Here is a 27332-nt window from a genome sequence, read left to right as displayed (position 1 = left end):
AAGCCAGAACCTTTTTACTGTAAAACGATTGTGCTAAACACAGCACCCAAATGCCAGCGAAATATGAAATGTTTATTACTTGTTCACCAAATATAATCACAAATTGATAAGCCATGACCGAAGAAAGATCAATGGCAGCACCTTCACATTAAATCCTTTTCCAACAGCCTTTTTCTTGGTGTCCCTTGTTTCTCTAATCAAGAACATGTTCAGTCAACTTGTTTGATTATATATGGGTTATAAAATTGAGTCTAAACAGAGATGATCTGTTCTTCCATAATAACATGAATCTGTTTCTTCCTTTAATTTAAAATGCTTTTCTATAACCTCTTTGAGTAATATGTAAGACTGCATGTTATTAAGAAGATACCCATGGATACTACTGGTTTAATGTACCATCAAATGATTTGATGTCTAACATATGTGACACCAATCCTAGATTACATTTCGGTTATCATTGTAGCTGTAAATGTTTCTGCATCATATCCAAACATAGGTTATTTGATTTTTTGTTTTTAATGCATCGGTTCTTATTGTTTCACTGCAGAGTGCGGACTTTAGGTTGGATCCAAGAGGCAGGTGCTGTAAATGGTGCGGGTCTTGAGTTTTCTTTACCACCGTCCTGCAGACAAATTGTCGTTGGCAGCAGAGCTTCCATGGACAGAATCACGGGAGATAAAGTTCGTCTTTTGAAGTGGTTCAGCTCAGAGACTCAGACATGAAGGCAAACACTGGCTTTGTGTCCTGCACATTATATCCCTTGGTCACACCACAGCACCACAGTGCTTGCAGTGGTGAAGATCTGTTTTTAGAATTCATTTGTCCCTCTGTTTTACTGTCTGTTCCAGTGTTAAGAGTGTAAACCAGATTCCTTGCAGAGTTCATCCCAGTTGCTGGGTTAGAAACGATTTACATGCTGGCATTTATACCACCAGCAAAAGAAGAAAAAAAAGAGTCTAGCATGGTGCTTGTTATGCTGGATTAAGTAATCAGTTACTGCAGGTGGGATGTCGAAGGTCAGGTATTGAGCATGAGATCCCCTTGACCAGAGCCCCACTCTACAAATTCTGTTTCCCCGTTGGAATAAGGCGGATTGTCCAAAGAGATGCCTCGACGCTCCCCAAACACCTTCTCCTGCAGTTCAATAATGTCGTTGCGGATGTCAGCCATCATTAGCAGGAGGAAGTCAAAGGAGCCGGGCGGTCCCTGGGAATAGAAGATATTTTTCACTGGGTGTTCTTCTGGGAGATGTGAATGTGATGCACAATAAATCTTTAAAGAAGAATGTAGTGCACTGACCATCGCACGCTAACATCTTATATAATATTATGGGTTTGCTTTTGAAAGAATAAAATGAGAAGCCCTGGCGACTTATTCAACGAAGGAAAAAGTTAAATAAGTATACGGTACAATAATTAAAACATTGTTTGATGACATATACTACTGTACGTAATGCATATACATTTACTATTTATTCTGTGTTTTGGGAACAAGTGAACTTACAGGTGGACCTCTGGGACCTGCAGCTCCTCTGTCTCCCTGTTGATGTGAACCAGACTTAAGTGAAAACTGCATCTTCACAATTTCTGAAATGCTCTATGCCATTTTGTAAGCAACAACTCGCAAGATTTACGCATGCATTATATACATTCATAATTAACATTGTTAGCAGTGTATAATATAATTAGTGACTGTGTTGGCCATAAGGAATAAATAAAAAAATAAAAACATTAATTATTTCTATTTAGACCTTTTTGTTGTTGCCATGCCTTAATTGGATTTTGGTGGGCTCCTTTCTTTTAGTAATGGGTGCCTAAGGTGATGTAGACACTAGATGGCAACAGTGTAGCTTAAATATATATTGAATGCATTAAAGAGAGACAGTCAGAAGAATACAAATATGTCATATTGACCTTTAGGCCGTCTCTTCCTGGTGCTCCTGGAGGTCCCTGTATTGATGATTAAATACATATTTCTTAGGAAAGAATTATACAGAACAGCAATGTTCATGCCATGACAAAAGGATGACATCCTGTTTTATCATTTCATGTTGGGTGGACACAGAATTGTTCTTGTTAGCACCATACGTGTGTTTTCATGTCTTCATGGCACATTGGATTATTAGAGACACTAAAGATGTGACATTTTGGAGTGATGAGAATACTCAGATGAGATAGATCCTGTGTTATATATATATATTTTTTTGTCTTACCACCGGCCCTCTTCGCCCTCTTTTGATGTGCTTCAGGTCAGGTTCTGGACCCATGGGTCCCATGTCTCCCCGTGGACCCCGAGGCCCAGGTGGACCCCTGTCTCCTGTGTCTCCACTCTTCCCTGGTTCTCCAGGGTGTCCTGGTGAAGACAGATGAATGCAAAAAATCAGAGCAATGATCTAAAATTGGGTAGTGATTATCAGTGACAAACACTTCACGTAAATGTATCTTCTTCATTTTTAGTTACTCAACCAGGAATTCAGTAAGCAACATTCTGCAGATGCTGACTGCATCATTCACAAACTCTTCCTGTGAACATATCTGCTTCTCAACTTACAGCCAGAGCAACATTACCTGGGACCCCAGGAGCTCCTGGAGGACCAGGTAAACCAGGAAGATTATCAGGACTTTTCCCTGCCCTCCCCAGAGATGGCTTGTCACTGCTGTTAGCCAGGCCAGATACCTACAAACACAGAGACGAAAGGCTGAACAGAGGACAATACAACAGTGATTCCTCACATGAGCCGTGTCTTTTGGATTTGTTTCGAGAGCATTTTAACAAAATATGAACATTAATTTTCCAGTGTGGTACATATTGAACATATGTCACACGTGGCTGCAGAAAGTTTGATGTCTGTAAAGTATATTTAAATACAACGAACATTACTATTCAATTCAGTTTCAAGTGGACTCCCAGATGACCTGTTACCTGGTTTGGTGACTGTGCGTTTCCCAGCTTTAGTTTCAGCTGCAGCAAACTGTTTTTCATGTTCATAAAATCTTGACAGGTGAATGAGCATGTGCCAGAACTCATCAATGTGTCGGACTTCCCAGACGAACTCACTGCAACACAAAATATTTCTTTCTCTCTTTTTTTTCTAGCATACATTTTCATCATGGGGACTAAACCCCTACCAGTGACATTTCTTGCACCATAGTGTACTATTTTAGTGCTACACGGTTAAATAAAACTCAGAGAGTGCATGTAGACCATGGAGAACTAAAGAGTCGAACATCCTCACTGGAACTATACACTTACAGTTGTGCACAGGGATGCAGGAGCGCTGATCTGGTGCCGGTATGTAGCCACTGCGACAGCGACAATGGAAGCTGCCTGCTGTGTTCACACACTCTTGATCACATATGTTGTTTCCTGGGAGCTCACATTCATCAATGTCTGGATGTGATTAAAAGGAGAGAGAGAAAACATCAAGCCATTTTGCATAACAAATGTCAACGTTTTCTGTCCTGTAACAGCTTTACACTTTAAAACGGTAAGAAACACAATGAGTCTGTCGTGACTTCTCCACATGGGTGAAAGTAGTTCTGCTCCAACGGGGCCCATGTTTGCCTCATTAGGACACAGGAGGGCGCCGTTTTCCCTGTTAAGCTAAAGCCTGAGAAATACCCTACAACATTATCATCAAAAGATTCAAAAGGAATTTATTTACATGTGGACCCCTGGAGAAATGTGCCATGAGCGTTTGAAGTGTGTCGCACTGACCCAGACAGTAAGGCGATTTGTGGTTGCGGTGTCTTTCGCGGTCGAAGCGATAGCCGGGATAACATGTGCAGACAACTCGTCCAAAGTTATCAGTGCACTGCTGCTCGCAGGGTGACGCTTCACACACATCCACACCTACAGAGGCGGAGAGGACAAGGACCGAGCATCTTAGGCAGGACCAAAACGCTGCATCACACAGGACTGCCATTGATCTCCATTGTTATCTCCTTACACTTCAAAGTTCCACATTCACTATCGGGGAATGAAAAGATGAATTTCTGCTGTCAATGAAATTATTTTAATAAAATGAATAATCCTTTAGATTCTGCCTGTGAGGCCGGACATTTATTCATTTTGGTCCATATTTCACATATCTTGAAAAATTGCTAAACTAGATGGGAAAGCACCAATAGTAAAAGAGTATTTTCTTAATTAACTGTCAAAATAATGTATTCCAAATTTTAGCGGTGGATGTTCACGGTTTCGTTAATCTGTGCATCCTCTTTAGACTTATTTTGTTCCATTAGTTACTTGTACGGAACCTTGAGTGTCATACAAACCATTTGAAAGGTGTTATATTAATACGTTTGATTGATTTATTGACTGGCTGACATTGTGTGGATCAAGCTTACTTAACTCTATTGCTTTTAGGTATAATGAAGTTATTAGACTTAATTTTTCTCCCTTTTGATTATGAAAGCTTTTTATTGATTATACATGAACTACTTGATGAATTACCATGAAACTTGGTTGTCCTGCATTCAGTTTGTGAGCTCTGACCAGCTCTTTCTGGTCAGTGAAAGACTGCAAGATGGCTGAATCAGCAACTTTATCATGATCAGTTACGTGTCCTGGAAGTTTTGAAGTAGGTTTTAATTTAATTAATGGAACTCTTAGGTCTTGGCAGTGGTATGGTTTCTTCTTTTTTGATTGTTGAATGAAAGTGCAGCAGAATAATATTAGGAGTGTTGGCAGAATTCCATAGTGTTGCGTTCAAGCACCTCACACACTGTTACACTGTCGTGGCTCACAGGAATAACATTTGACATGACTTGTGCTTATTATTCAATTAAGTCAAAAGCTGTGCACACAATTAAACAGTGGTATATTCCAATTCAGATTTTGCACTGACAGGTGCAAGGATGAGGAATTGTATGCTTGCCATGCGTAAAATACAACCAATTGCATTGTGGGATTGTTAACTGAAAGGAGCCTGCAGTTGTGATTTTTTTTGTGGGTTTTTTTTGGAAACTGTAGAGTGTAGGTTTCATCAAAAAGATAATGTGCTGCATGTTATCTGATGCCAACACCCCAGTGTCTGCTGTGGAGAAGGCATCTTTTAGAAACGGAACCCACAAGGACCATATCTGAAACCATGCCTGCCACTAGGCCTGGTTATTATCTGATCTCTAAGCTCTTTAATTGTTTTCACACACTGACGCATCAGCTGCCAGAGGAACATGAAGGATCAGAGTCAATGAAGTTTAAGTGGCTTTTAGTGGCTGCAGCAAATCACGCTCATTCAATGGACTTAATGGCAAACAGTGTTGCTTTCTTTCTGTTGTTTGAACCACTGAATCTGAAATGGCTTTCTAACCATGTTTACTTCAAACTGAGCAGCCATTACACTGGTCCGCAGGTTTTGCACATCTATAATCTGCTGCTTTGGAGGAACTACATTACATATGGAGCATCCAAATCCGTTGTGAGACTTAAAGGACAGCGTGTATGGGTTGCCTACTTTCAGGTACGCATTGGCCCATCACGAACCTGAATCCGTCGCAGCATTTCCTCCTGGAAAGTACAAAAAGGTTACAGTTAGACATATAAGTTGCATCATGAAATAGGTTCCCGTAGCTTAGCATGAACAGGAAACACATAATTATGTGTTTGGGAGTGCAGACATTTGCTTTGATAGATTGCTTAATAAAAACACCATCATGAAGAATTAATGGTTTGCTTCTGTCTGCAAGATCTCTTGGAAGGCAAAGGAGGAAATCGCAAAGGTTCAGCAGACTGCTGCACTAATAAATCTACTGGCATTCACTTTGAAGACATTGTTGAAATCTTACTTCTAACAATTACCTGGCCTGGGATCATGCACAGTCATGCATGGATCTCAAAGCATAAATACACACCAGACAGGAAAGAAGCAAAGGACAGATTTGTAAATTGACAGACGAGATTTCTGCATACAACAATTCAGTAGTCGTCCTCGGGTCATTTCTGTATTGCAGACAGCGATAAGAATCTCTCAATGGTTTCAGGACATTTCTGTAACCTCTCCATGGTAAAAAAAAATCCATTGATAAATATGGAAAAGTAGCTGTTTAGGCACCATTTGTTGTGATTTGGGATATTGCTCCTTTTTGTTTCCTGACAAATATATACCAAATTATTTGCACATGCTGGATGCAGTGTTTTTGAAATAGTCTTGTTCAATTAATATTGGGAAACAGTTGTTCCCAAAATTAATTTACAGCATATGGCAATGACACCCATCCAGTCACGCCGTAACAATCCACCACATTACAGACGTTCCAGCTGGAAAAAGAAAATAAGAGGAAATGGCTCAGGAACTGGAGCAGCACAGCCACGCAACAAATATCACACACACATTTGAAGAAAAATAACGCTCAATTTTTTTCTTACAAATTGTATGCCGTTGCCTCATACACTTCCCCCATGACAACATGCTGCTTTGATTCTCTTCCAGCCTCCATGCAGCGTTACCCTTAATCACTTTGAGAACCCCTTCCTTCTCCTGAATGAAAAATAATCTATAAAACAGCAAGGCTGGCCTAAACTGATGAGATCCAGATGAGAGCAGCTTTAATCTGCAGCCTGGGAGTGTTGAGAGGAATGGATGAGGCCTGAAAGGACGAAATGGGGCGAATGCTGAGACTTGTCAGTCAGTAAGTCTGTCAGTGAGTCCGTCAGTGATCTAAACTGGTTTAATATGTTGCAGCCAACCAAAATGTTTACTTGATTTAAAGATTCCCATCAATCTGGCTCTGATTGGATGTTCCCTTTTTCAATGAGATCAGAGACTCTCAGGGTAACAAACAGTCCAGCTTTAATTAACAGGCCAGTTTAGTGTGACCATAATGTGCTTTAATTTAGTCAATGGTTACAAAAAGTGTACTTTTAACTCTGAAATAAATGAGGTAGTACTGCTCAACTGATAATAATCAAAGATTTTTCTACTGTTCCATGACAAGCGATGCACCAATAGGATGTGTGTGTGTGTGTGTGTGTGTGCATGTCGGTACTTCTGATCCTTCAATGCACCTGCATTTGATCATCCCCTCCTCTCAAACAGCTGCTGCAGAATTTACACACCAGCCTTCAGATCATCTGTTCACCTGCATGAAGTGCCTCAAGGTCAAACCCCCAGCTCGCTGGTCTCCATGCACCGGGGAGTCACGGATCCAAATTGTACCAAAATTTAAAACATTTACTTTTTGGTTCTCATGATGGGCACATTCACATTTTAATATTTATAATTCATTCACATTATTAACTGCTTGTCTTGTTCAGGGTCACAGGGAACTGGAGCCTATCCCAGCTGACATTGGGCAGTAGGCCCTGGAAGAATCACCAGTTTATCACAGACTGTATGAAACATAAACAACCAATCACAGTCATATTCATGTTTATGGATAATTTAGAGCAGTAAACAACCTATATATTGCTTGTGAACCCGAAAAGAACCCACACATACATGGAGAGAACATACAAACTCCACAGAGAAAAGTCAGAGCTGAACACAGGACAGGACCACAGCACTACACATTGCACCACCATGCAGTCCCATTAATCATTTTTTAATTCAGTAATTGCTATTACTGATAGGTCTGTGACAGTCGAAGCAGGCCGTTATTCAAACCCTTACAGATTAATATAGATCTAAAGAAATTCAAATTAGGAAATTATTATAATTAAATCAACTAATCTTAGGCTAGACATCAGCACACCAAGTTCACCCGAGCTTGTTAAATAGTGTCTACCTACAGTGTGATGAATGGGTATCAGCCCATGTGACACTAGCTTGGTGACTAAAATGTGAAACAAGCCAAACACATAAGGAACTTATTCATCATACAAGGCTGAGTACTCTACGAGACAATGAAAACCAGTAGATGACAACTAGTGCCCATTCATGCTTTTCTTTAAGGATGCACACAGATAGATCGCTTACGGACATGGATGAAAAGAAGGAATACCAGAAATGTTTCAGGACAGTGTAACTATAATATACCGGTAAGCAAGGCCCATCAAATGTGTACAGAACACCCCCCAAAACAAAACTCAAACATCATCATGTCGCGTCTCACAGACCACTGCCCAGAATACTTTGCTTTTGCTGCTTTACATTTATCAGATATATGAACACATTCCCAGAGTCAGTTGATTTCACTACAATTTATGTTCCCATATGTCTAGTGCCTGTCCATCAGACACGCAGCAGGCTCCGCCGCCCTCCTTTGGGAGTCTGTGATGGACAAGATAGAGAGGCCCGGGTTGTCTCGACAACCAGATGAGGGTGGAGGAAGACGTGACCCGTGTGTTTTTGTTTTGGAAAGTGAAAGTATGTTAGCAGCCGGCCCAGTCAACATGACACCGCTTCTAAAACACATACAGCTACACTCTGTGGAATCTTGAGGCTCATGAGTGTAGGAGCTTGTCTGGTGGGAGTGTATTTCTTTGAGTGGAGTTATTTTGGCAAGAAAATCAAAAGCAAGTAGCAGCTTGGAGTAAAAGAAAATTCAGTAACCTTCCCTTCAAAACCCAGAACTGTGTGTGTTCCTGTCTTTGAGAATGCGCTGTGTGAGGGCTGACATGCCATCCAATAATTTGGTACAGCCTTTTATTGTCAGTCAAATAGCGAGGCATTTGCCCTGCATCCAGTTTGCGATGTCAATTTATATTCAGGTCATTTTGTTGTGTACTGGTATCAAGGCACATTCCACTGGTTCATTAGTTGTTGACAGAATTTGACCATCTAATGTTGAACATCAGTCCATGAAACTCCTTTTCATCTTTATTTCATTCAAAGGAATATTTTAGTTTTTTCTCAACTTGCTGAGGCTAGAAGGATTATTCAAAGCCTTTAACAGCCGGTTTTAGAAAACATCACCAAAGAAGACAGCTCTATTTTTTTCTTTAAATTTCTTCACAGATTTCTTCAATATCGGTCAGGACAAAAATAAGTCCTCAAGACCTGGCAGGGACCCGATTTCTTGTCGTTCTTCAGCGAAACGGAATAATAAACATCCCTTCATAAAGGATTTATCCAATGGATGATACTTTCGGTAGCTGCATTATGAATACCGCTCATATTACGGTGTTGTTCTACTACACATATGGTCGTGTTTTTACACATAAAGAAAATTATTAGCGGCTCCAGTATCCTTCTCTTCGTATGTCCTTTGAAATAAATGGCATCTCCTTTGTATCACCTCAGAGTACATTTTGGCTGCTCTGTGGGGACTAAGATGGGAGAGAAAATGCCACATGTAAGAAATGAGGGAGGAAGACAGGAGGAGGAAGGTTAAAAGACAGGAATGAAGGTTGTCTTTAGCTTAGTTTCCCTCTTGGGACTCTAGTAGAGGAACACAGGAAGAGGAGCTCGGTGGAAGTCAATGGCCTCTTGACACACCAGGACAGGATGCATGTGTGTGCGTGCGTCTTGTCAATCTGATGGATGCTTCTCACTGATGTGGTTAATACATGTTAAATTGCAGCATGTTGGATTCATCATCTACGCTGTAATTGATTTATTTGCTCAGCAGCTCTCACAATCACGAGCAGTTCAAAAACTTGGCAGGTCCAAACACATTAGGGTGAAGAGAGCAACAATAAAATGTGTTTTTGGTGGGCTGTCAGATTTTACATATATTCTGTTGGGAGTCACTATTGTTCAACTTCACTTACTTGATCACATTGTTGTTGTTGTTGTTGCTGCTGCTCTGATTGGAGAGATTGTTTTTGTGAAGCGAGTTGTGTGAATGGAATTCCAGTAGCTTGGAAACTTGTTTGAAGATGAAAAATCCCACAACAGCAAAAAAACCATGTCCCTTTAAATTAAGCAAAATCAGCTTTAACCAAAGGTGTGAAGGTGTTGCACACGCCTGCCTGTACCGGCCTTTTTGTATATAATTACATGTGTACACATTTAAAACTCATCTGAGTACACATATGTGAAGGTGTTAGTGTGGCGAACGTGGTCACCTCCTCTCAGTTTATTTGCTCTGCCGAGCACACTTCCAGCAGCATGGTCTCAGGGGAGCCATCAGGACTCTGGCCAAACAGAGGAAGCTTTGACTGGTAGCACAGGAGGTCTGATCCGCTTCCACCAGAGTAAGGCTTTCACTCCTCTTCCTCTCTATGCCTCGCCACATCTTTCCATCATTTCTCCGACCACTTTCCATTTTCACCCCCTCTTTTTAAGCGTTTTTTGCTCTAGTTACACCATTGTCATTTCAGCATCACAGTAATATTTTTGGTGCAACCAAACACACAATTTAACTGTTGTTACATCATAAAATATTAAATGAAAAGCTGTGACTTAAGTATGGATGAAGAGTCAGGTGGTTTTAATTTAGCTTAGCAAAAAGTGGAGCAAGGGAGAAACAGGTAGCCTGGTTCTGCACAGATAGATAATCAATAGGGAAACTGTTTGGCTGCTCCCATCATACAATCCTGCAACCTGGCCCGGTGAGCCATCCCTCCTGGATGACCCAACTCCAATCACTTGGCTTCTAGCGAGGAACACCCAGAATTGTAATCTGAGGTTACAAAATTACTATTGTATATAAAGCTCGTCAAAAACGCTGAACAGGATGGTATGGATTCAAAATGCAGAGACACAGACTGACTGTAGAGCAACAGAAGGGTTTAATAAAATAAGTACACAGAAAACAGTCCACACTAGCAAAGGTATCCAAATCGTTAGGCAAAAGGCAGGTCAAAATATCATGCAAAGGTTCCGAGGCTACGACTATGGCGTGAGAAAAAGGCTGGAACGTGACTGTGCAGCTCAATGAACTGGCAGAGAACTGAAGACAGAGGGAGGGATAAGAAGGCAGGGTGACGAAGGGAATGAAGAGCAGGTGTGACGAGAGGGAAAGAGGTCAGACAGAGAACACAGGAAATAATGCAACACATAGGGCATGGAAGCAAAAAATAATACAAGAAAAAACACAAACATGGCAGCTCTTCCTCTTGGAGAATAGCAAATATCTTAGAGAGGTCCCCATGACAACCACTTTCTTACAAACAACCATTTATGCTTCCACGCCTGTACAGTCTGACAAGCTTGATGACAAAGCATCAGGATGACACATGTAGTCACTGCAAGCAAGAACAGCTCATACTATTGCATGATTCTCCCCAGCAATACAAACTGCTGCATGTTGCTATTGATGAATATATTAAAAAAGCAAAAATGCATGTTTTAGTTACCTTTAAGGAGTGATTTGTCACCTTTTATCATGTGCTAAACTATGCCAACGGTGTCACATTCTTGCGGGTCACGGGTCTGCTGGAGCCTATCCCTGCTGGCTACGGGCGAGAGGCAGGGTACTCCCTGGACATGACGCCAGCTCATTGTTGGGCCCTAACAGTCTCCAAATGACACAAAATATGCTCAGTACATGTAATGAATGGTTATGGATGGATGGATAGTCCCCCTCAGCAAGACTGATGTGAATAACGGTCTTCCAGAGTAATCAGAACACAAACAGCTAAACGCATAACTTTTTGTCAAGTATTTTACAGATAGTGCTTTAAGTCATGTGATGGATGAAATGTCTTAAGTTTAAAATACTTTGACTCACTGAGCCTCTGATACCAGAACAATTCATATTGCGTTATCTGCATTTACCAAACCAACAACTTTCCATTATCATTCACCGTAAAATTATTTGACATGAAAATAAAGGGATGAAAACAAATCTATTGAGGAATGTCGGTAAAAAAGGAGCGTTTTTAGCATTTCCTTTGGAAGAAAGCTCAAAATGTTTTCATATGTGTAAAGGATGATTAAACACCCTTTATCTAAATGTATTGTGCAAGACGATAGTGATCGATGGACTGATCGCAATCAAAGTGGGATGAGTAAGGGTCAAGATAACAGAGAGCGAGAGCAACTAAGGAGTGATGTCAATGACAAATATTTTATAGTCATGTATCTGTTTGAGTTTTCATGCCAGACAGGATATCTGTTTTATTTAAATGATTAACTTTTAGTAAAAATCCTCTTGAAGACTGGAACTGGATTTCAAAAGGACACTGAAGAAGCCCTTTGAACGAAAGGAGAAATGTCTTCACATCCTAAACAGTAGGACAGTAAACAGCTGTTTCAGATTCAAACTTCAAGGATGAAGGTTCCACGACCTGAAAGAAGGAATCTACACCAACATATGAATCGCCTTGATGTGAAAGAGATTTAGAATTAATTGCAGTTGCAACTTTCTGGTTGTAAACCTCCACAACTCTTCAAACTGTGTACACAAATCCATGCTTAACACCCGACATGAACATGAACACTGTCGGGTATTGACAATGACACCTCAGCCATAAAAAGGGCTAAAAAAGAGCTAATCTAGAACAGATCGCACACAAAACTGAGGAAAAATAACAGCCGTTGTGTTTGTCCAGAGGGCCCTTCAGGTGTATGCTAATCAGAAAAAGATGGAAGATGATGACTGAGGTTTTTTGGGAGGTCTGCCTCTGGTCTGTAATGCAATGAAGACAATTATGCCTCCATTAAACGCAGGACGCATAACTCAAAGGCATCATTAAATATCGTCCAAGAAAATGAAGACAGAGGACAGTATTAAGCGTCTCTCAGTGTAGTTAAACAGCAAAACACAAAGCAGCGAACTATCACTGAAATAATCTTGTATTAACTCCAAGTGTACCCTTCCCACAAATTGACTTTGCGAGAAACGAGTGTTTGTCTGCCCCTGTGGACCTTGGGATGCAGCGAAAGCAATCCGTTTGTGGAGTGGGATCGCTCTGAACGTGTTGCCCTCATGTGAGATTCCCCCATTTGTTTCCACTTGGTGAAAGCAGCTATTCTAGCATTTCAATGTTTTGAGATCATGAGCAAAAGGACAGAACATACCTCATCCACTGTATAAACGACTGAACTCAGAACCTGATGCTAGACAGTGGATTGCTGCAAGAATATAATCCCAGAACAATAAAATGCAATATGTTCGTACAATGTCTGCACAAATGCATCTTAGAATGCATAAAAATCTGCTCAGAAATGTACAGTCAGAAAGGCTGATCTCATTGATGTACAGGTGCACTCACGCAAACACACACACACAGGAGTATCAAATGTGTAAGATTCAATCCAGACATCGAATATAACAATGTACACATGTACAGAAATATTCATGTACTTCTTCTCACTAACACACAATACACACACTGATGCAGCCATCTGGTCCTTGTTACAGACCAAAATCAAATCATCTTCTATTATTGAGAGATTCTCTGCTGTTTGACCTCCCAGGCATCAAGACCCAAACTCCCTGTCTCAGTTTCTTGCTTGTTCCTTTTTATATTGATCCCATCACTGCAGGGCAAACCACTTGGGATCAATATTATTATTGAGCAATGGACATATGGACCAGGATAACTTTTTTTTTTTAGAACACATGAGAAAAATCCAGATGCAATTTAGAATTTTCAGTAAATTGGGAAAACTGGAACATCACTGTAGTGTGACAATGGTTGATTTTTTATTTGATTTTTTATTATTTTTTACAGCAGCAATAAAATAATAGATTCTGGAGGGGACGTCTCCAACGTGGCCAACTGTGTTTTCCTGATATGCCTGGATACATTTCCAAAGTATTAGAGTGAAGCATTATCTTACCTCTCAATCATCATTAGACATGAAATGCAGTACCTGCAGAGATGTTTCATCTGTCTGCGTTTTCTTCATATATAACATTGTAATCATTTATTGCTGTGTTGGAGGAGCTTTTGGGCCTCAGCATTTGGGTAGTTGGCTTGTAGCTAAGTGTGTGAGGTTAGATAATAGATTAAAATGTACCTACCAGGATACATTGGTCATCAGAGCCACCGCTTCCCTCTGCTCCATCTGTGTCATGGATGTATAAAGAGCAAACTTTCTGATGCACTGCTTCGCTATTGCCAATACCGATCACTCTCTTCACTCACTGTCAACTTTGTTCGACTGCTCTCTCAAGCGGAAAAAGCAAACAATAAAGGATTCCGTTAAAGTCTAAATGATTTGTACTCACGCCCTGTGATGATTCAGATTCGCTCCAAATTTAAGGAGTTACTTAGACCATGCTACACCCTTCCACCAAGTTTCATTAAACTCATGCCAGTCTTCCCTTAATCACAAGGACAGACAAAAAAAAGGACCACATTGGACTGAAAACACGGCTTCCCCAGAGGAGATAATAATAGCTTGTTTTATGGCTTGTAAGAGGGGGACCTCTGACTGCACATCCCAGCAGGCCATGAAAATCCAACCCACATTATATAGCATGAGCCACACATATACACACACAGACAAGAGCGCATGTGGACATGCATATACACTCACACACACACATACACATACCTGCTTTTCATCACCTGCTACAGACATCAGCCCTCTGCCTTACCGCCAGATACAGATGAATAGCACTTCAGTGATGTGATACATTCTGCCCGTTGCTCTCTCCACATCTGTCTCCCAGTTAACATTTTGCAGTCCATTTCTTGACAGAAATATCGGTTAACCAGTGTGATAAAAAAAAACTTTGTGATCCCCTCCAAAAACATATTAAAGTAGACATACAATTCTCTCATGTCTGTCTGATGTATTATTTGCCAAATGAAAGTAGAATTGCCATTTTCAAATCCTTAAAATGGTATATCTGAATGTGAAATAGTGAAACTTTAAACAACCCGATAGTATTACACAGTGTTCAAACATTCAACTGTCGAGATTTTCTTTTAAACATATTGATATGATATTATATCAAGGTAAGAAAGGGAAAGGTTCTAAAATGAAATGGTGGCTGGTGGAATATTACGTCCATGCTTGCTTACTAGGAGACCTCGGCTGTGTTTGTATCTCATATATGTTCTAATGTGAATTTAATTGTATTACTTTTTTATACTTTATTTTCTATAGCCTATTATACCTTTAAAAACTCCCTCAGCACAACGATACCAGTTTGTGTTTGGCGTGTCCTGCAACCTTCCTTCATTTCACACTCAACTTTTGGGACTATGCCATCAGTGCAGTACTGCCTTTTGGCATACTTCGAAGCGTGGACACATCTAATCACAGAAACTGACCATTGCGATTTGGGAAAGAGCCTGCGTGTTTCCTCATTTCCTCTTAAGTCACTGATCCTGTCATCGCACGTTCCAGCCTCTCGTTCCCTGTGTTTCAATATTTTCTGTGAGTTCACTCATATATATATATATATTTTTTTTTTGTCTGCCTGACTTTTCGACTGTTTTCACATTTGGATTATTCCCTCTGAATGTTGGATCACTCGTGCACTGACCCTGTCTGCCTGATGGCCTGCCGTCCCAGTACAGACATTGTTTGACAGTGTATGTTGATTGTTGGATTTATTCAGATCAAATCCCTGGAATAAAACTACTTTGCCTTGTGCCTACAATTTTGTTCTCTCTATGAATTGCTGAGGAGACAACTACTCCTAAAAAAGGTAATCATAACAGCAACAGCAGTAACAAATGGTGCATGAAATTACAATACAAATATGTTTGCAGTCTGTTAAAACATCTCGAGAAAGCAAACATTCCTGGTACACAATTACTCTTCCATAGAATGGGCTGGAACAATGTCAATCTGAACTAGGAACAAACACATCAGTCAATCATTCTGAAAATGAACTACCATTTTATAACAAATAGACATCTGGCACTGCAGGCACTTTTGAAGTATCATTGCAGGAAAATTAAGGGTAAAAAAGTACAATTAATTCAATAAAGAAATGTCTTGTCTCGCTCTCTCTCCACCTTTTATAGATTATTACTTGTGCTCTCTCTCCCGTCTGTCAGGACAATCTTCCATGGTGAGTTTAGGCATGGTGGGAGAGGATAAACCCCTCCTCCCACTACATCAAACTATTCACATGCCAGCTAGTTAGGCAGCATACGAGTACAGCAGATGTTCTGTATTTCATGCTATCTGTGACAATGTCTGTGCAGTGTCTTGTCCAAAGAGAGGAAAAACAGTGTGTCACAGAATGAGTGAGATGGAAATGAAAAGGAAAAAGAGCTGCAAAAGGAAGGAGAGAGCAACCCCTGTAGAAGAACAGCAAAAGCAACAGTAATGACTGCAAAAAGACAAGAAAGGAAAGAATCTGATATGGAATAGCCTCCATGAGGGAGCAAGAAGCGAATGCAATGCCAATGTCTACATCTGGTCTCCTACTACAGGTCTGACTCACCGATGCCGAGCGTCTATCCTTGTCCTCATCTAAGTGGGATGACAACTACAACACAGAGAAAAAAACCACTCAGCTGCACCTCGCCCGACTCTGATTTCCCATTCTGACTCTTTTAAAATACCTGAACGTGGTGTTTTCAGTCACATCCCACACTGACGTGAGACCTCCGGCTGCCAGGGAGCAGCTTTATTTTATTTGGATGAAAAAAATATGTCTTCTTCCAAAGCCGCTTCAGCCTCCATCAATACACTTTGTTTTCTTTTGACACCTTTTTATGGCTTTCCCTGCTGTACAACGTTTCTCAGATTTAAAATAATAATAATTATTATTCCTCTGCCAAGAGCTCCTGTGTGTTTAAAGAAAATAATATTTTAAAATTATTAATAGACTTAGTCTGCATACAGAAATTAATGAAACTCAAAGATATTAATAGATTTTATTCAGACAAGTGTTTCGTTCATGCTTCTTTTGTTGTTATTGTGCTTTAAGATGATTCCTACACAGGATATAGAAATATAAGAGCTAAGTAGATAGCTCTTATATAGATAGAAAGCATGACTATTTAAATTTTAGGGATGGGGGAGAACAGGAAAATGGTTGTTGTGGCTTTTCTGCTTGACATGACATGAAAAAAAAGAAAAGAAAAAAGCGCGTCGGCCTGTTTGATGCCACTTGCTGTTTTTATTTTATGTTTCTTATGCTGTGCTTCTGCATTCACACTCAGACAACTTATTTGCTTAGTGGCAGGTAATTACTACTAATACTGAGGTTTCACAAGGATGCTTACGCGTGTGTGCGTGGGTGTGTGTGTGTATGTGGGGGAGGTAAGCAGCCCTTAAAGAATGTCCAAAGACCCTGTAGGAGTTGAGGTGAGAGCTCTAAATCCAGACGGAAACAAAAGAGATGAGAGGGGGCATAAGACTGTGATACGCTGCTTCATCTTAAACCTGTGCATTGAAGGTGTTCACTCACTCGTGTGTTCCGTTCAAAGTCCAGCAAACAGGCTGTTGGCTGGTTCTCAGGCAGCAGCTAACAGTGTGTTAGTCAATCAGTCAATTGGTTTGTCTGTGACACAGTCAGTCATCAGGATATCGATCACTCTGTAAACAGAAGCTTTGAACTGCTGAAACCTTAAACATCCTCCCGTCTCAGAGGGACTAGGACACCACAGATGATTCCTCCCCCCCCGTGGCCTCGTACTAACTCCCATCTGTGGCTGCCATGTTCCAGAGAGACAGTTAACAGCACAGACAAAATCAATTGTTTCCCGACATATCGAATCCTTTATTTTTTTAAGAAAAATTCAGACGTGATCATTTTTGACAACATCAAGAATAGAATCATTTTCTCAGACTGACTTTAGCACCGAGCTCTGACGCTCGTCAAAGTTCTGAAAATACGCAGCATGGCATTTGCATTTCACTTGACATGACCCCAACCCAAGCTTAAATACTCCGGCTACTATACAGGGGGCCTGCTTTCTGTCTCTCCAGACCACAACAGAGAATAAGGGAACGACAAGAGAGGAGCCATAGACTGGAGTGGAGATGAAGTCCAGGCCATGATTCGGCTCTCATTAATGACCACTTAAAATGTTTGTGGGTGACATTCAGGGCAACTTTGGGGGTTTGTGCCAGAACTTTGTGTATGTGGGTAATCTACACCCCATTCAGAACACATGTTAACATGATTTAACATTCCCCATGCATGTTAATAAGACCTAACACCTCTTCCTTTTTTGGAGCAAACAACAAAAACCAGCAAGAAACACACTGAACGTCTTTTGACAGGATGAACCAATTATCCTTCAAACATGTTCCTTAGCATGACCTTCAAAACCTCAAAGCCACTTTCCCAGAACACTGGGACAGGCCTTCATGTCTGACACCTGATTAGATGAGCAGGATTTTCTTGACTGTGGCATTAGACAAATTATGTTTAAAGACAACAAATAGTTGACCTTCAATTAAAGCCTTTAAAAGAATTATACAGATTCCATGAGACACAAAGCAAAATCCAAATCCATTCTCACACACACTGTAGTTAATTAAAACAACCAAGTCTCTACTATAAAGTTCGATAACTGAAAGGTAATTAAACCAAACCAATTTGGTTTGGACTGGCTTGAAGAGCAGACATAGCTATTCCAATATTATGAAGTTAAAATATTTTTTGTTTGGTGGTGCTCGTTAGGAATGAAACAGTCGCTGGAGAAGTTTCGACTAAGAAGAAATCTGTCCTGCAATGATTCTGCTTAAATAGTCGTATGCTGTGCCATTTCTTATAGCAATGCTTCTTCTCTGGAAAACTATTCTTACAATTTGACAATTTGCAGCATTGCATATCGTCTGCAGGGATTGGAAAACAGTTTTGCAAATATACCATGATTCGATAATTTTGAGTTAATTCCTGATGGGATTTAATTTCTAAAGCACATACAGCCAAATCATGAAAAATAATTCAAGGAAGAAACAAAAAACAAAAACAATTTGGATTGAACATAACTTAAATATCAATGATTTTTAGCACATATATGTTTAAAGCATGGAGACCACGGGAATAAGCTTGTTCAAATTGTATTTTGGCAGCAGGGAGATGAAACGGAATGCAGCTACGTTGTATTTGATGTGGACTTAATCCATACAAGACGCTAGCCAGTTGTAATGAGGCCTCCCTTACAGTCAGCACGCAATAGCAACTTCACGGAGACAGACCCTGCATGACTAGTATAATGAGTCAAGGCAGGAAACGTTGTGGTTGAACACTAAACCTAACATTATGAGAACCTGCCATGTCTCTGACCAGCTGAACCCTTTCGTCCTTTAGGCAGGAGACGCAAACCTTCCGACTGTGTCTCGTCATGCTGTAAAGATGTATTTCGGTTGTGCACAATATTTTTTTGGGATACTCTTATGTCTGGAAAGGAAGTGATGGAGTTTATTTGAAGGCAAAAATGTGTGTAAGGGGCCAGCAGTAATGCTATCAGAGACCCCCGCAAAGAAGGTTCAGAGGCAAACACTCAGTCCAAATGTTTGACTCGTCCTGGAATCGAGAAGCATTCCTCCTTTTCTCCCTGTTTTTATTGTTATTAATTCTCAAATACAGCTTTGGCTGGACTGTTTATCAAACATCTGCTCCACGGATTGTTTTTTTGTACTTTTCATTATGAATTCATAGTAAATACTGGCAGCAGCTTCACCTGCAAAGTACTGAGCTGTTTACAGTTCATTGTATTTTATTCAATGATTCCACTTTGAAATAAATATGCAGTTCATTTTTGCACACATAATAGTAACATTTCGAAAATTTTTGTCAATGAATTGAAAAAAGAAACATTTGAATAATGATTTAAAAACAACGCGTGACGCAGTTAGAGAGCGGGTTGCTGCCAATGACTTGCTAATGGCTGCTGGCAATGTCCACATATTTCCGTGGATCCTTTATGTTGACATTGATATAACCACAGAATGACAGCAGAGGCTCAAACATTTCAACAACAACTGAAATACAACACGAGAGGAGGTTGTGATAAAGTGCCAGGTGAATAAATAGAGGAGACAGTGACACACTGCCCTGATCTACAGAGCCGTTAAAGACACGGCGACACATGGAGAGTTTTATTAACTCCGTCTTCTTTCTTGTGTCTTGACATTCTTTGTGTTTTTTTTAGCCACTCTGCAAAAACCCTGTCCATTCTCCATTTATGCATTTAAACTCTGAGAACATGAGGAAAAGAACACCATGAATGCAAAGTGTCCGTCTTTAATGTTGAGTATGAATGTCTTTAGGCAGTAGCAGCAAAGCCTCTTATTTTTACTCATCGTATTTTGAACTGAGCAAAGGTGTGTTATTTATGGAATGAGTACATTTGTAAGAGAATGAGCTTGCTATTTGTTCTTTGAAATGCTCAGCAGTCTTGTTTGTTTCAAAATGTGACAAATTCAGATTTCTCCATGAACGTGCTCGCTGGTTTTCCAGTCATTGCTCAGTGTTCAGGACTTCTGTCCTTATTTCACAGAATTGGCTGTAGTTCCTCAGCCTGTGTTTATGTGCGTGTCAAACAAACGCTGAAGCCTTTATGACATCCCATATTATTTGTATGTAGCTTCTGGCACTGCATTGAGTATAAATGTGTGACTTTCAGAGTGAAAGTTCAAACTAGACATGGCTTGGCAGCAGTAGGATATAGTGCATAACACTTAGTGTATGCACTGCTAACCTAATCCCCCGTCTGGGGACTCATTCAGATTTTGGGGGACCAGCATGTTTCTTCTGATTTACATAAAATATTTTTTTAGAATTTAAAAAAAACACACAAGTGTATTCTCTGTAAATTGACTGAGGAGACTTCCTCAACACATTGGCAGAAATTAATATTCTCTGTGAGATGACACCATTACAGAGGATGTCAGTGCTTATGAACATACATGCTAGGAAATATTAAACCATAATGGTCCCACAGGGAGACGTGGATCGTTGTAACATACGAAGTAGCGTAAAGCATGGGAACACTAAAAACTAATGACTGCATCGCATCAATCATCAACCCTTACTTAAGCCTGAGTGCTCATACTGTAGCGTAGTACATGGGCGTGATCTGCTCCAGTAATGCCTCCTGCAGGGTATTCGAGCCAGAACATGCCAATCAAGTAAAAGCATGCTTTAATGAAGCCAGTCAGTCCTGTCAGGGTCAGCTGAGTGTTTAGATTTTTTGAAAGCAACACAGAATTCACTCTCATCATCATCAGACAATACAGAGACAATTCAAACAGAACATACATAAATAATAGTTCATTTGGCTCGGCCTGTCCGAAATCAAACCTCCAGCAACAACAAAATATGGTTTAAAAAAATGTCCGGAATATCTGAAATGTAGAGATTGATCTGGTTCCCCTCATCGCCGTGGAAACTCCGATGGGGAAGGAGGAGACCTGCAGCGCTTTTGTTTAGATGTGAGACGCTGCAGTACACCACAAAAACCTCTCAGAAACATTACATTTACATTTTTACACGTTTAGTAGTGTGTTGGCCTCGAGAACATCAAGAACATTCTGCATCAAGATCATTCACTCAGGGCAGGAGGGGGACAAGAAAAAGATTCACAGTTTGTTGCTTTTAATCTTGCGCGAGTCAGATTGCAACACATTTAATAAATGGAGCTTCTATTTGAAAAATAAATAAATACAATAAAGTGTTCAAGTCCAGAAATATCACTCTTCGTCGTTCCGTAAACGTCAGCAAATGTGCTCATAAAATCTCACGCCTCAGCCTCACTGCTACCATGATTTAAGTACCCGGCGGAGAGTACCATAATTTGCTTCGCTGTTTTGATAGCAACTAAGTGGACTTTCTTTGGGAGGTGTGAATTTTTCCAAATAGTTAAAATGTCATCTTTAATCAAAAGCCTTGAAATATTGCTTTTTCCAAGATTATTTGAATATGAGAGAGTCATGCCAGGTGAAGAAATACGAGGAGAAGGCCAAACATGATTGGACGATCTCCAGCCTGTCTGGACAGTGGATGCAGTAACAGTGTTAGCTTGACCAATTCCAGGTCAAACATAGTTTGAAGCTTCAGTTGTTCAATCATGGCTTGGCACCCACACCAATTCTGTCAAACTTGGGATTTCTCCTGAAAAAAAAAAGTGTACCCAGGAGGGTTGTACCATTATTGAAATCACCTCTCAAAATCCAAAAGCATCTGAGCCAAAGTGTAGCCTTTACTACTTATAAAATGCTTTAGACTTCTCGAGTATAAGGTGAAACCTAAATTCGGGTGGCTTAATTCACCGTTAATTCTTTGTCCCAACTTGATAAAACCATTTCCCTGTTTTAGAGTTGGTTGTACATCGAAATGTAGGAAATGGTTTGTCAAAATTCTCGACATACAAGGTTTGATCTCACGTTTTTTCTTGACCTTGAATAAAGGTACATTTGTAAAAATGTAGTAGATTTGCTTCATAATGATGAAATCTGCCATGTTGCTGTGCCTTTTGCATTTCTGGAGTTTCCATAATGGATGAACAAAACAATGACATCAAAAGGTTCTGGCGAATGCTCCTAAATATATACCAATTCTTTAAAACCTCTTTTATGAGTCTCTCATTGTAAGATATGTAAACATTTAATGGGGCAGCATTTGCAATGAACTTCAAGCTAATATCACAAGATAGCTCTAGCAGATAAAATAGGGTTCCGACAGCCTGCACAATGAGTGGAGTACAAAACAGAAGCTTGTTATTTCGGCTTCTGACGGAAATGAAGGTCCCACTGTTTATACTTATGGGTCATTTACACAATGACTGTTTCACCCCAAACCAGAAACTGTTACGTTTCAGCTGTCTGTGTTTTGGAGAATTGAAACCATAAACCTTTAAAAACAGATAAAATTCCACCAAGAAAAGTGGAAAACATTGACAACACAGCCCGGCTTGGTGCAGTTCCTGCTAGCCTTATTTATGTACGCAGGCAGTGAACAGCCTGCTATGGACAAAACAGCCACAATAACATGACCCCAGACTGTCCAGCTTTGTTTGTGCTGCATCCTACATGACTGAGTCAAATTCCATAAACATGGGTCAATAATCAACTGACATATTGAGGAACAACTTTTGAAGTTCCATTGACTACAATGTTAACAAAAATGTCAAAGTGATCCAGAATCCAGGATCTCTTATGGATCGTCACCAAAATGTAATCATCTGTTCCTGGTAACATTCCCAACCTTTCCTGCAAGCTTCATCCAGATCTTATTGAGTTATCTTGCTAACAGACAGACAGACAGACAGACAGACAGACACCGGCGATAACATAACCTCCGCTTCACCTCGGCGGAGGTAAATATATACATATTTTTTTAAATAACACCACTAAATATGACTTTGGAATACATGCTATAGCATTTCAGTTGTTTCAGTGGATCTGTGTGGATCCACTGAAACTCAGTTTCCAGTGAAAGCGTCATGAAAATGGAGCCTAAAATTTTGGAGGCTCTGAACAAAACAAAACCAAGGAGTAAACATTCAGATAGATACAAAAAACAAACTTATAGTCTTGCGTAACATAAACAGTGTCTGCTTCTCCTGCCCTGACGTCCTACTGCTGTTTCTGAAACCAAGTGATGCAGACACGTTATATCAATCCGCTCACCTCTGACGTTATTTGCAAAATCAGTGTGATCCAGGTCTGTGCTAAACATCCTTGAGAAACCTGGCAACAAAAAACACAACCTCTTATAATCCCCCTGGCAACACATATCTCTTGCAGATCCAGATATGAAACACGACACAGAGCCTGTTACAGTCTAACCTTGACAGTAAACAGATCAGATGATCTGGCCTCTTACCAGACCTGGTGCCTCATTTATTAAAGCGTCTTCCAACGGCAAAAAAACAAACAAACCCAGGTTGGGATTTAGAGGAACGTTCTCTAAACGCCAAACTGATTTATTAAATGTTGTAAATGATGCATCATGAAAGTCTTACTGTCAGTCATAACGTCTACACTAAATTAATCTGTTTCCTTCCACTTATAATTCAAGATGCTCTTCGATGTGATTTCAAAGGACATGTTAGCCCATGTCTGCCGTAGAAAAGAAACAAGAAGGGAGAAGGCAATTTAAATCTAAAATATTTCATACTTTCAAAATCTTATGCCATTTTTACCCATTTTAAATTACACAAACACTTCATTTTGTATCATTGTGATTCGGCAGTTCAACCAAATTGGCTGTTGCTAGTATGTAGCGGGAATCTGTAGTCCCCAGCTTCCTCTGAACAAAATGCACTGCTTTAGGAATTATTAATCATCATTTCTTGTCAAACTGCATTTACATTGCAGATTATGATGGTGCTGTCATTCTAATTCTGACAGCGATGGCTCCCCTAAATGTTTTAGCTCCCCGACTCAAACAGAGAAAGAAAGATCAGATTCACATTCTGTGTGTGCCGTGTGAACTTGTGGAAATGGCACAGTGGGCTGGTTTAAGAGTTACAAAAGCCATTCCACAGCCTCAGAAAGTTTCTATCCTCCCCACAGGCATGAGCTGCAGCCACCAGTCCTGTCAAAGCGTCCTTGAACCAAAGACTGTTCTGGGGAAAGCAGTCAGCTGATATGTAAGTTTATATTGAATGGTAACTCCCTGCTGCTTCAGTCAGCGGCTCAGCTTTACATCAGACCAGAGGAAATGAATGAATCTTACCTAAAACAAGTGCTGTTCTTTCCTTCCGCTGTGACACAAGGATACTCCACAGTCAGGATGTTACTATCTGGACATCTGGAACAGAAAAACATGATTAAAAAAACCCCAGACTAAGACAAACATTATATATTGTTGTATTTGTTTTATATTGGTTTCTAAAATAATAATCTGAAACTATTATGATCCTTCCTCGACCATCTGATCGCGCCACCAGCGTCTCCCAGCTTCTCCAGTGCGACGATGTCAATGTCAGCGTTCAAGCCAAGTAAATCAAGGTCACAAAGAAAAAAAAGATCCTTAAACTAATCGGTAATGAAAACCGTCATTACAGACCGAAGACAGAAAGCATTAGTGTAAAGAGAAACGGAACCCAACAGAGCACAAATCTTATGCAGTACATTTACAAACTCATTGTTAAATGCACAAATCTTTATAGATCTATCCTTTCGGTTTCATGTTAATCAGTCGGGTAGTTTAACTGAATAGAATCCGTCTGTGTCAGCCATCAGAGACGCAGCAGGAAAGAAATACTGAATCCAGCCCTTCATCAAGATCCTCTCCCAAACTTAATGGGATCCTCCTGCTAAACTGCAAAAAGTCTGTAAATTGGTTTGTAAAGCTGATAACAGAAAAACCTAATTGGTAAAAACATCCCAGACATTTGAGGTTTAAACACTTTGTGATTTCAGTGATGTTGCGCTCTCATATGGGCCTCCTTATATTTAAACACAAAGACACACCACTGAACTTACCGTCAGATAAATTGTGGATTTCAAGACGTAAATTGAGCCGTAAAAAAGGTTAGTCTCGGCTTAAAGCAATAATGGGCAGTACAGTGTGTGTTTTTGTAAGGGCAGGAGGGCAATCAATCACTGTAATATAGGAATGCCTCCCACATTAAGCTTTAAACTAAAATGTTTTTCTCCTCTTTTACAGTGATCTGCCTTAAACATGAAGCATGTGTCTGATGGGCTGAAGTTTAACCTGCTGCTCTGAGGATTGCTTCTCTGTGGTTTCTTCTGCTCCACATGTGCTCCGCTCACATCCTCTCCTCACCTCCTGACCCGTCGCAACAAGCATCTGTCATGTTTTGTCTGAGCAGAAGTAACATTTGGCTCCACGCGCAGCCAAAGATTCCAGCCATTTGGAGTTTCCCTGCTTTGACGCTCGCATTTTCCTTGGAAATCAAATTAGAACAAGACGCACGGATCTATCTTACTGCGCAACCAGAAAAGAGGAGAAAGCAACAATGCGTGGGGCTGTTAGGGCTTTCGGCATTGCGCTCATCTGACAGCGACAGACTTGTTTTGCGCGTACATCGAATGCCAAAACAAACAATGCGCGCTGAGTTGGGAGTTACCAAGACGTGAACTTACAGAGCTGTCCGTGCTTCGATGAAATTTACTATGAGGTGGGTTTGCACGGCGACATCAAGGTGCTGCCACAAAAATCGTGATGTTTGAGGATCCTCTAATCACTTCCACGAGACTCACCTCGAGGTGTCCACTCCGAGCGTCGCCCTGATAGAGCTGGCACCAGATTCCCACAGGAAAAGAACGCAGATAGCGCCAAATGGTAAAAAAGTCGCACCATAAAATTGACCCATGTCCCTTTTGCGCTCCGGGACAGTTGATATGTTGAATATCAAAATGCCTTCACATGAGGAAAAAAACAAAACCCGAAACTATTCTACTGTATCTGTTACCCGCGCAGGAAGTACAATAAAAAAATAATAATACTAGAACTCCCTCTCAAGTATCCCGCAGAGGTGACGCACATGGAGCCTGTGGGGTAGGAGCAGCGCTGTGCGTCCGGAGCCGACGTCCCAATTTTACGCACTGAGGGAAAGACCCCTTGGAGAGCGAGTGAAGGGTTTACAGCCCAGTGTTCTCGCTAATCCCTCTGAGATTTGCATTTCTGCCTTTCAAGGAGACATTTAAAGAAATGGGAATAACCAGTAACAGACCAGCCCATTGCGGATGATGACATATAGGTGTAAATAAATAAATACATAAATAAATCAAATTCATGCTGCAGTCTGTAATGATATGGGATCAAATATCCAATATCAAAATAAAATCACGTCATTATGAAATACACTGAACCACATCATGAATCATGAAACAATTTAACCTATAAAATAAAAAAGTTTTATTCATTTTAATTCAGAGCTTTATTACTTGCCCTTAAACTGCCACCTTTTTGTGGGGGCGAGTTTGAGAGCCCAAATGATTCCAGGAGCTACAGTATGGAGAGTCCCAGCCACCAGGCACTTATGCTCCTGCTCGTGTCTCCCATCACAAACAGGTCCTGGGTGACGGGCCAGACTAAGAGCAGTTAAGAATCCCCTAAGAGAAAAAAATCAAGGACAGTGACGTCGCCTGGTATGACACAGCCGGGGCCCCACCCTGGAGCCAGGCCTGGGGTCAGGGTTTGAATGTAAGTGCCTGGTGGCTGGGACTCTGACCACGGAGTCCAGCCGGGATCAGCCCGAAAGGACCACTGGGTAGTGGACTGACCTGACCTGTAGTGGACTCACCACCCGCTGAGGGAACTATAAGGGACAGCTGCAATGTGGCAGTTGACGGCAGGGGGCCCGATGACCCGATCCCTGGACACAGAGACTATAGCTTTTGGGACATGGAATGTCACCTTGCTGCGGGAAAGGAGCCGGAGCTTGTGAGGGAAGTTGAGAGGTACCGTCTATAGTCGGGCTCGCCTCCACCCACAGCTTGGGCTCTGGAACCCAACTACTTGAGATGGGCTGAACTCTACTTTTCTCTGGTATTGCCCGCGGTAAGAGGCAGCGGGCTGGTATGGGCTTTCTCATAGTTCCACAGCTTAGCGGCCATGTGTTGGAGTTTACTCCAGTAAACGAGAGGGTCGCTTCCCTGCGCATTCGGGTCGGAGGCAGGTGTCACTCTGTTTTTTCGGCTTACGGGCTAA

General features: G+C 40.8%; 1 protein-coding gene across 1 annotated transcript; it reads right to left on the bottom strand.

Annotated features, from left to right (window-relative positions):
- Positions 1-1017: 1017 nt before the first annotated feature.
- On the bottom strand, positions 1018-25992 carry LOC137913748 (collagen and calcium-binding EGF domain-containing protein 1-like). The gene is made up of 11 exons (XM_068757380.1): positions 25880-25992; positions 24387-24461; positions 5459-5511; positions 3718-3852; positions 3253-3390; positions 2923-3056; positions 2568-2676; positions 2213-2352; positions 1914-1949; positions 1504-1539; positions 1018-1206 (listed from the first exon to the last, which is right to left on the bottom strand). Exons 1-11 carry the CDS (start codon positions 25990-25992, stop codon positions 1018-1020), a joined length of 1158 nt encoding a protein of 385 aa, XP_068613481.1.
- Positions 25993-27332: the final 1340 nt, after the last annotated feature.

Source organism: Brachionichthys hirsutus, unplaced genomic scaffold (genome assembly GCF_040956055.1).
Source record: "Brachionichthys hirsutus isolate HB-005 unplaced genomic scaffold, CSIRO-AGI_Bhir_v1 contig_197, whole genome shotgun sequence".
Lineage (NCBI taxonomy): Eukaryota > Metazoa > Chordata > Actinopteri > Lophiiformes > Brachionichthyidae > Brachionichthys > Brachionichthys hirsutus.
This window is presented reverse-complemented; position numbering and strand designations above follow the sequence as displayed.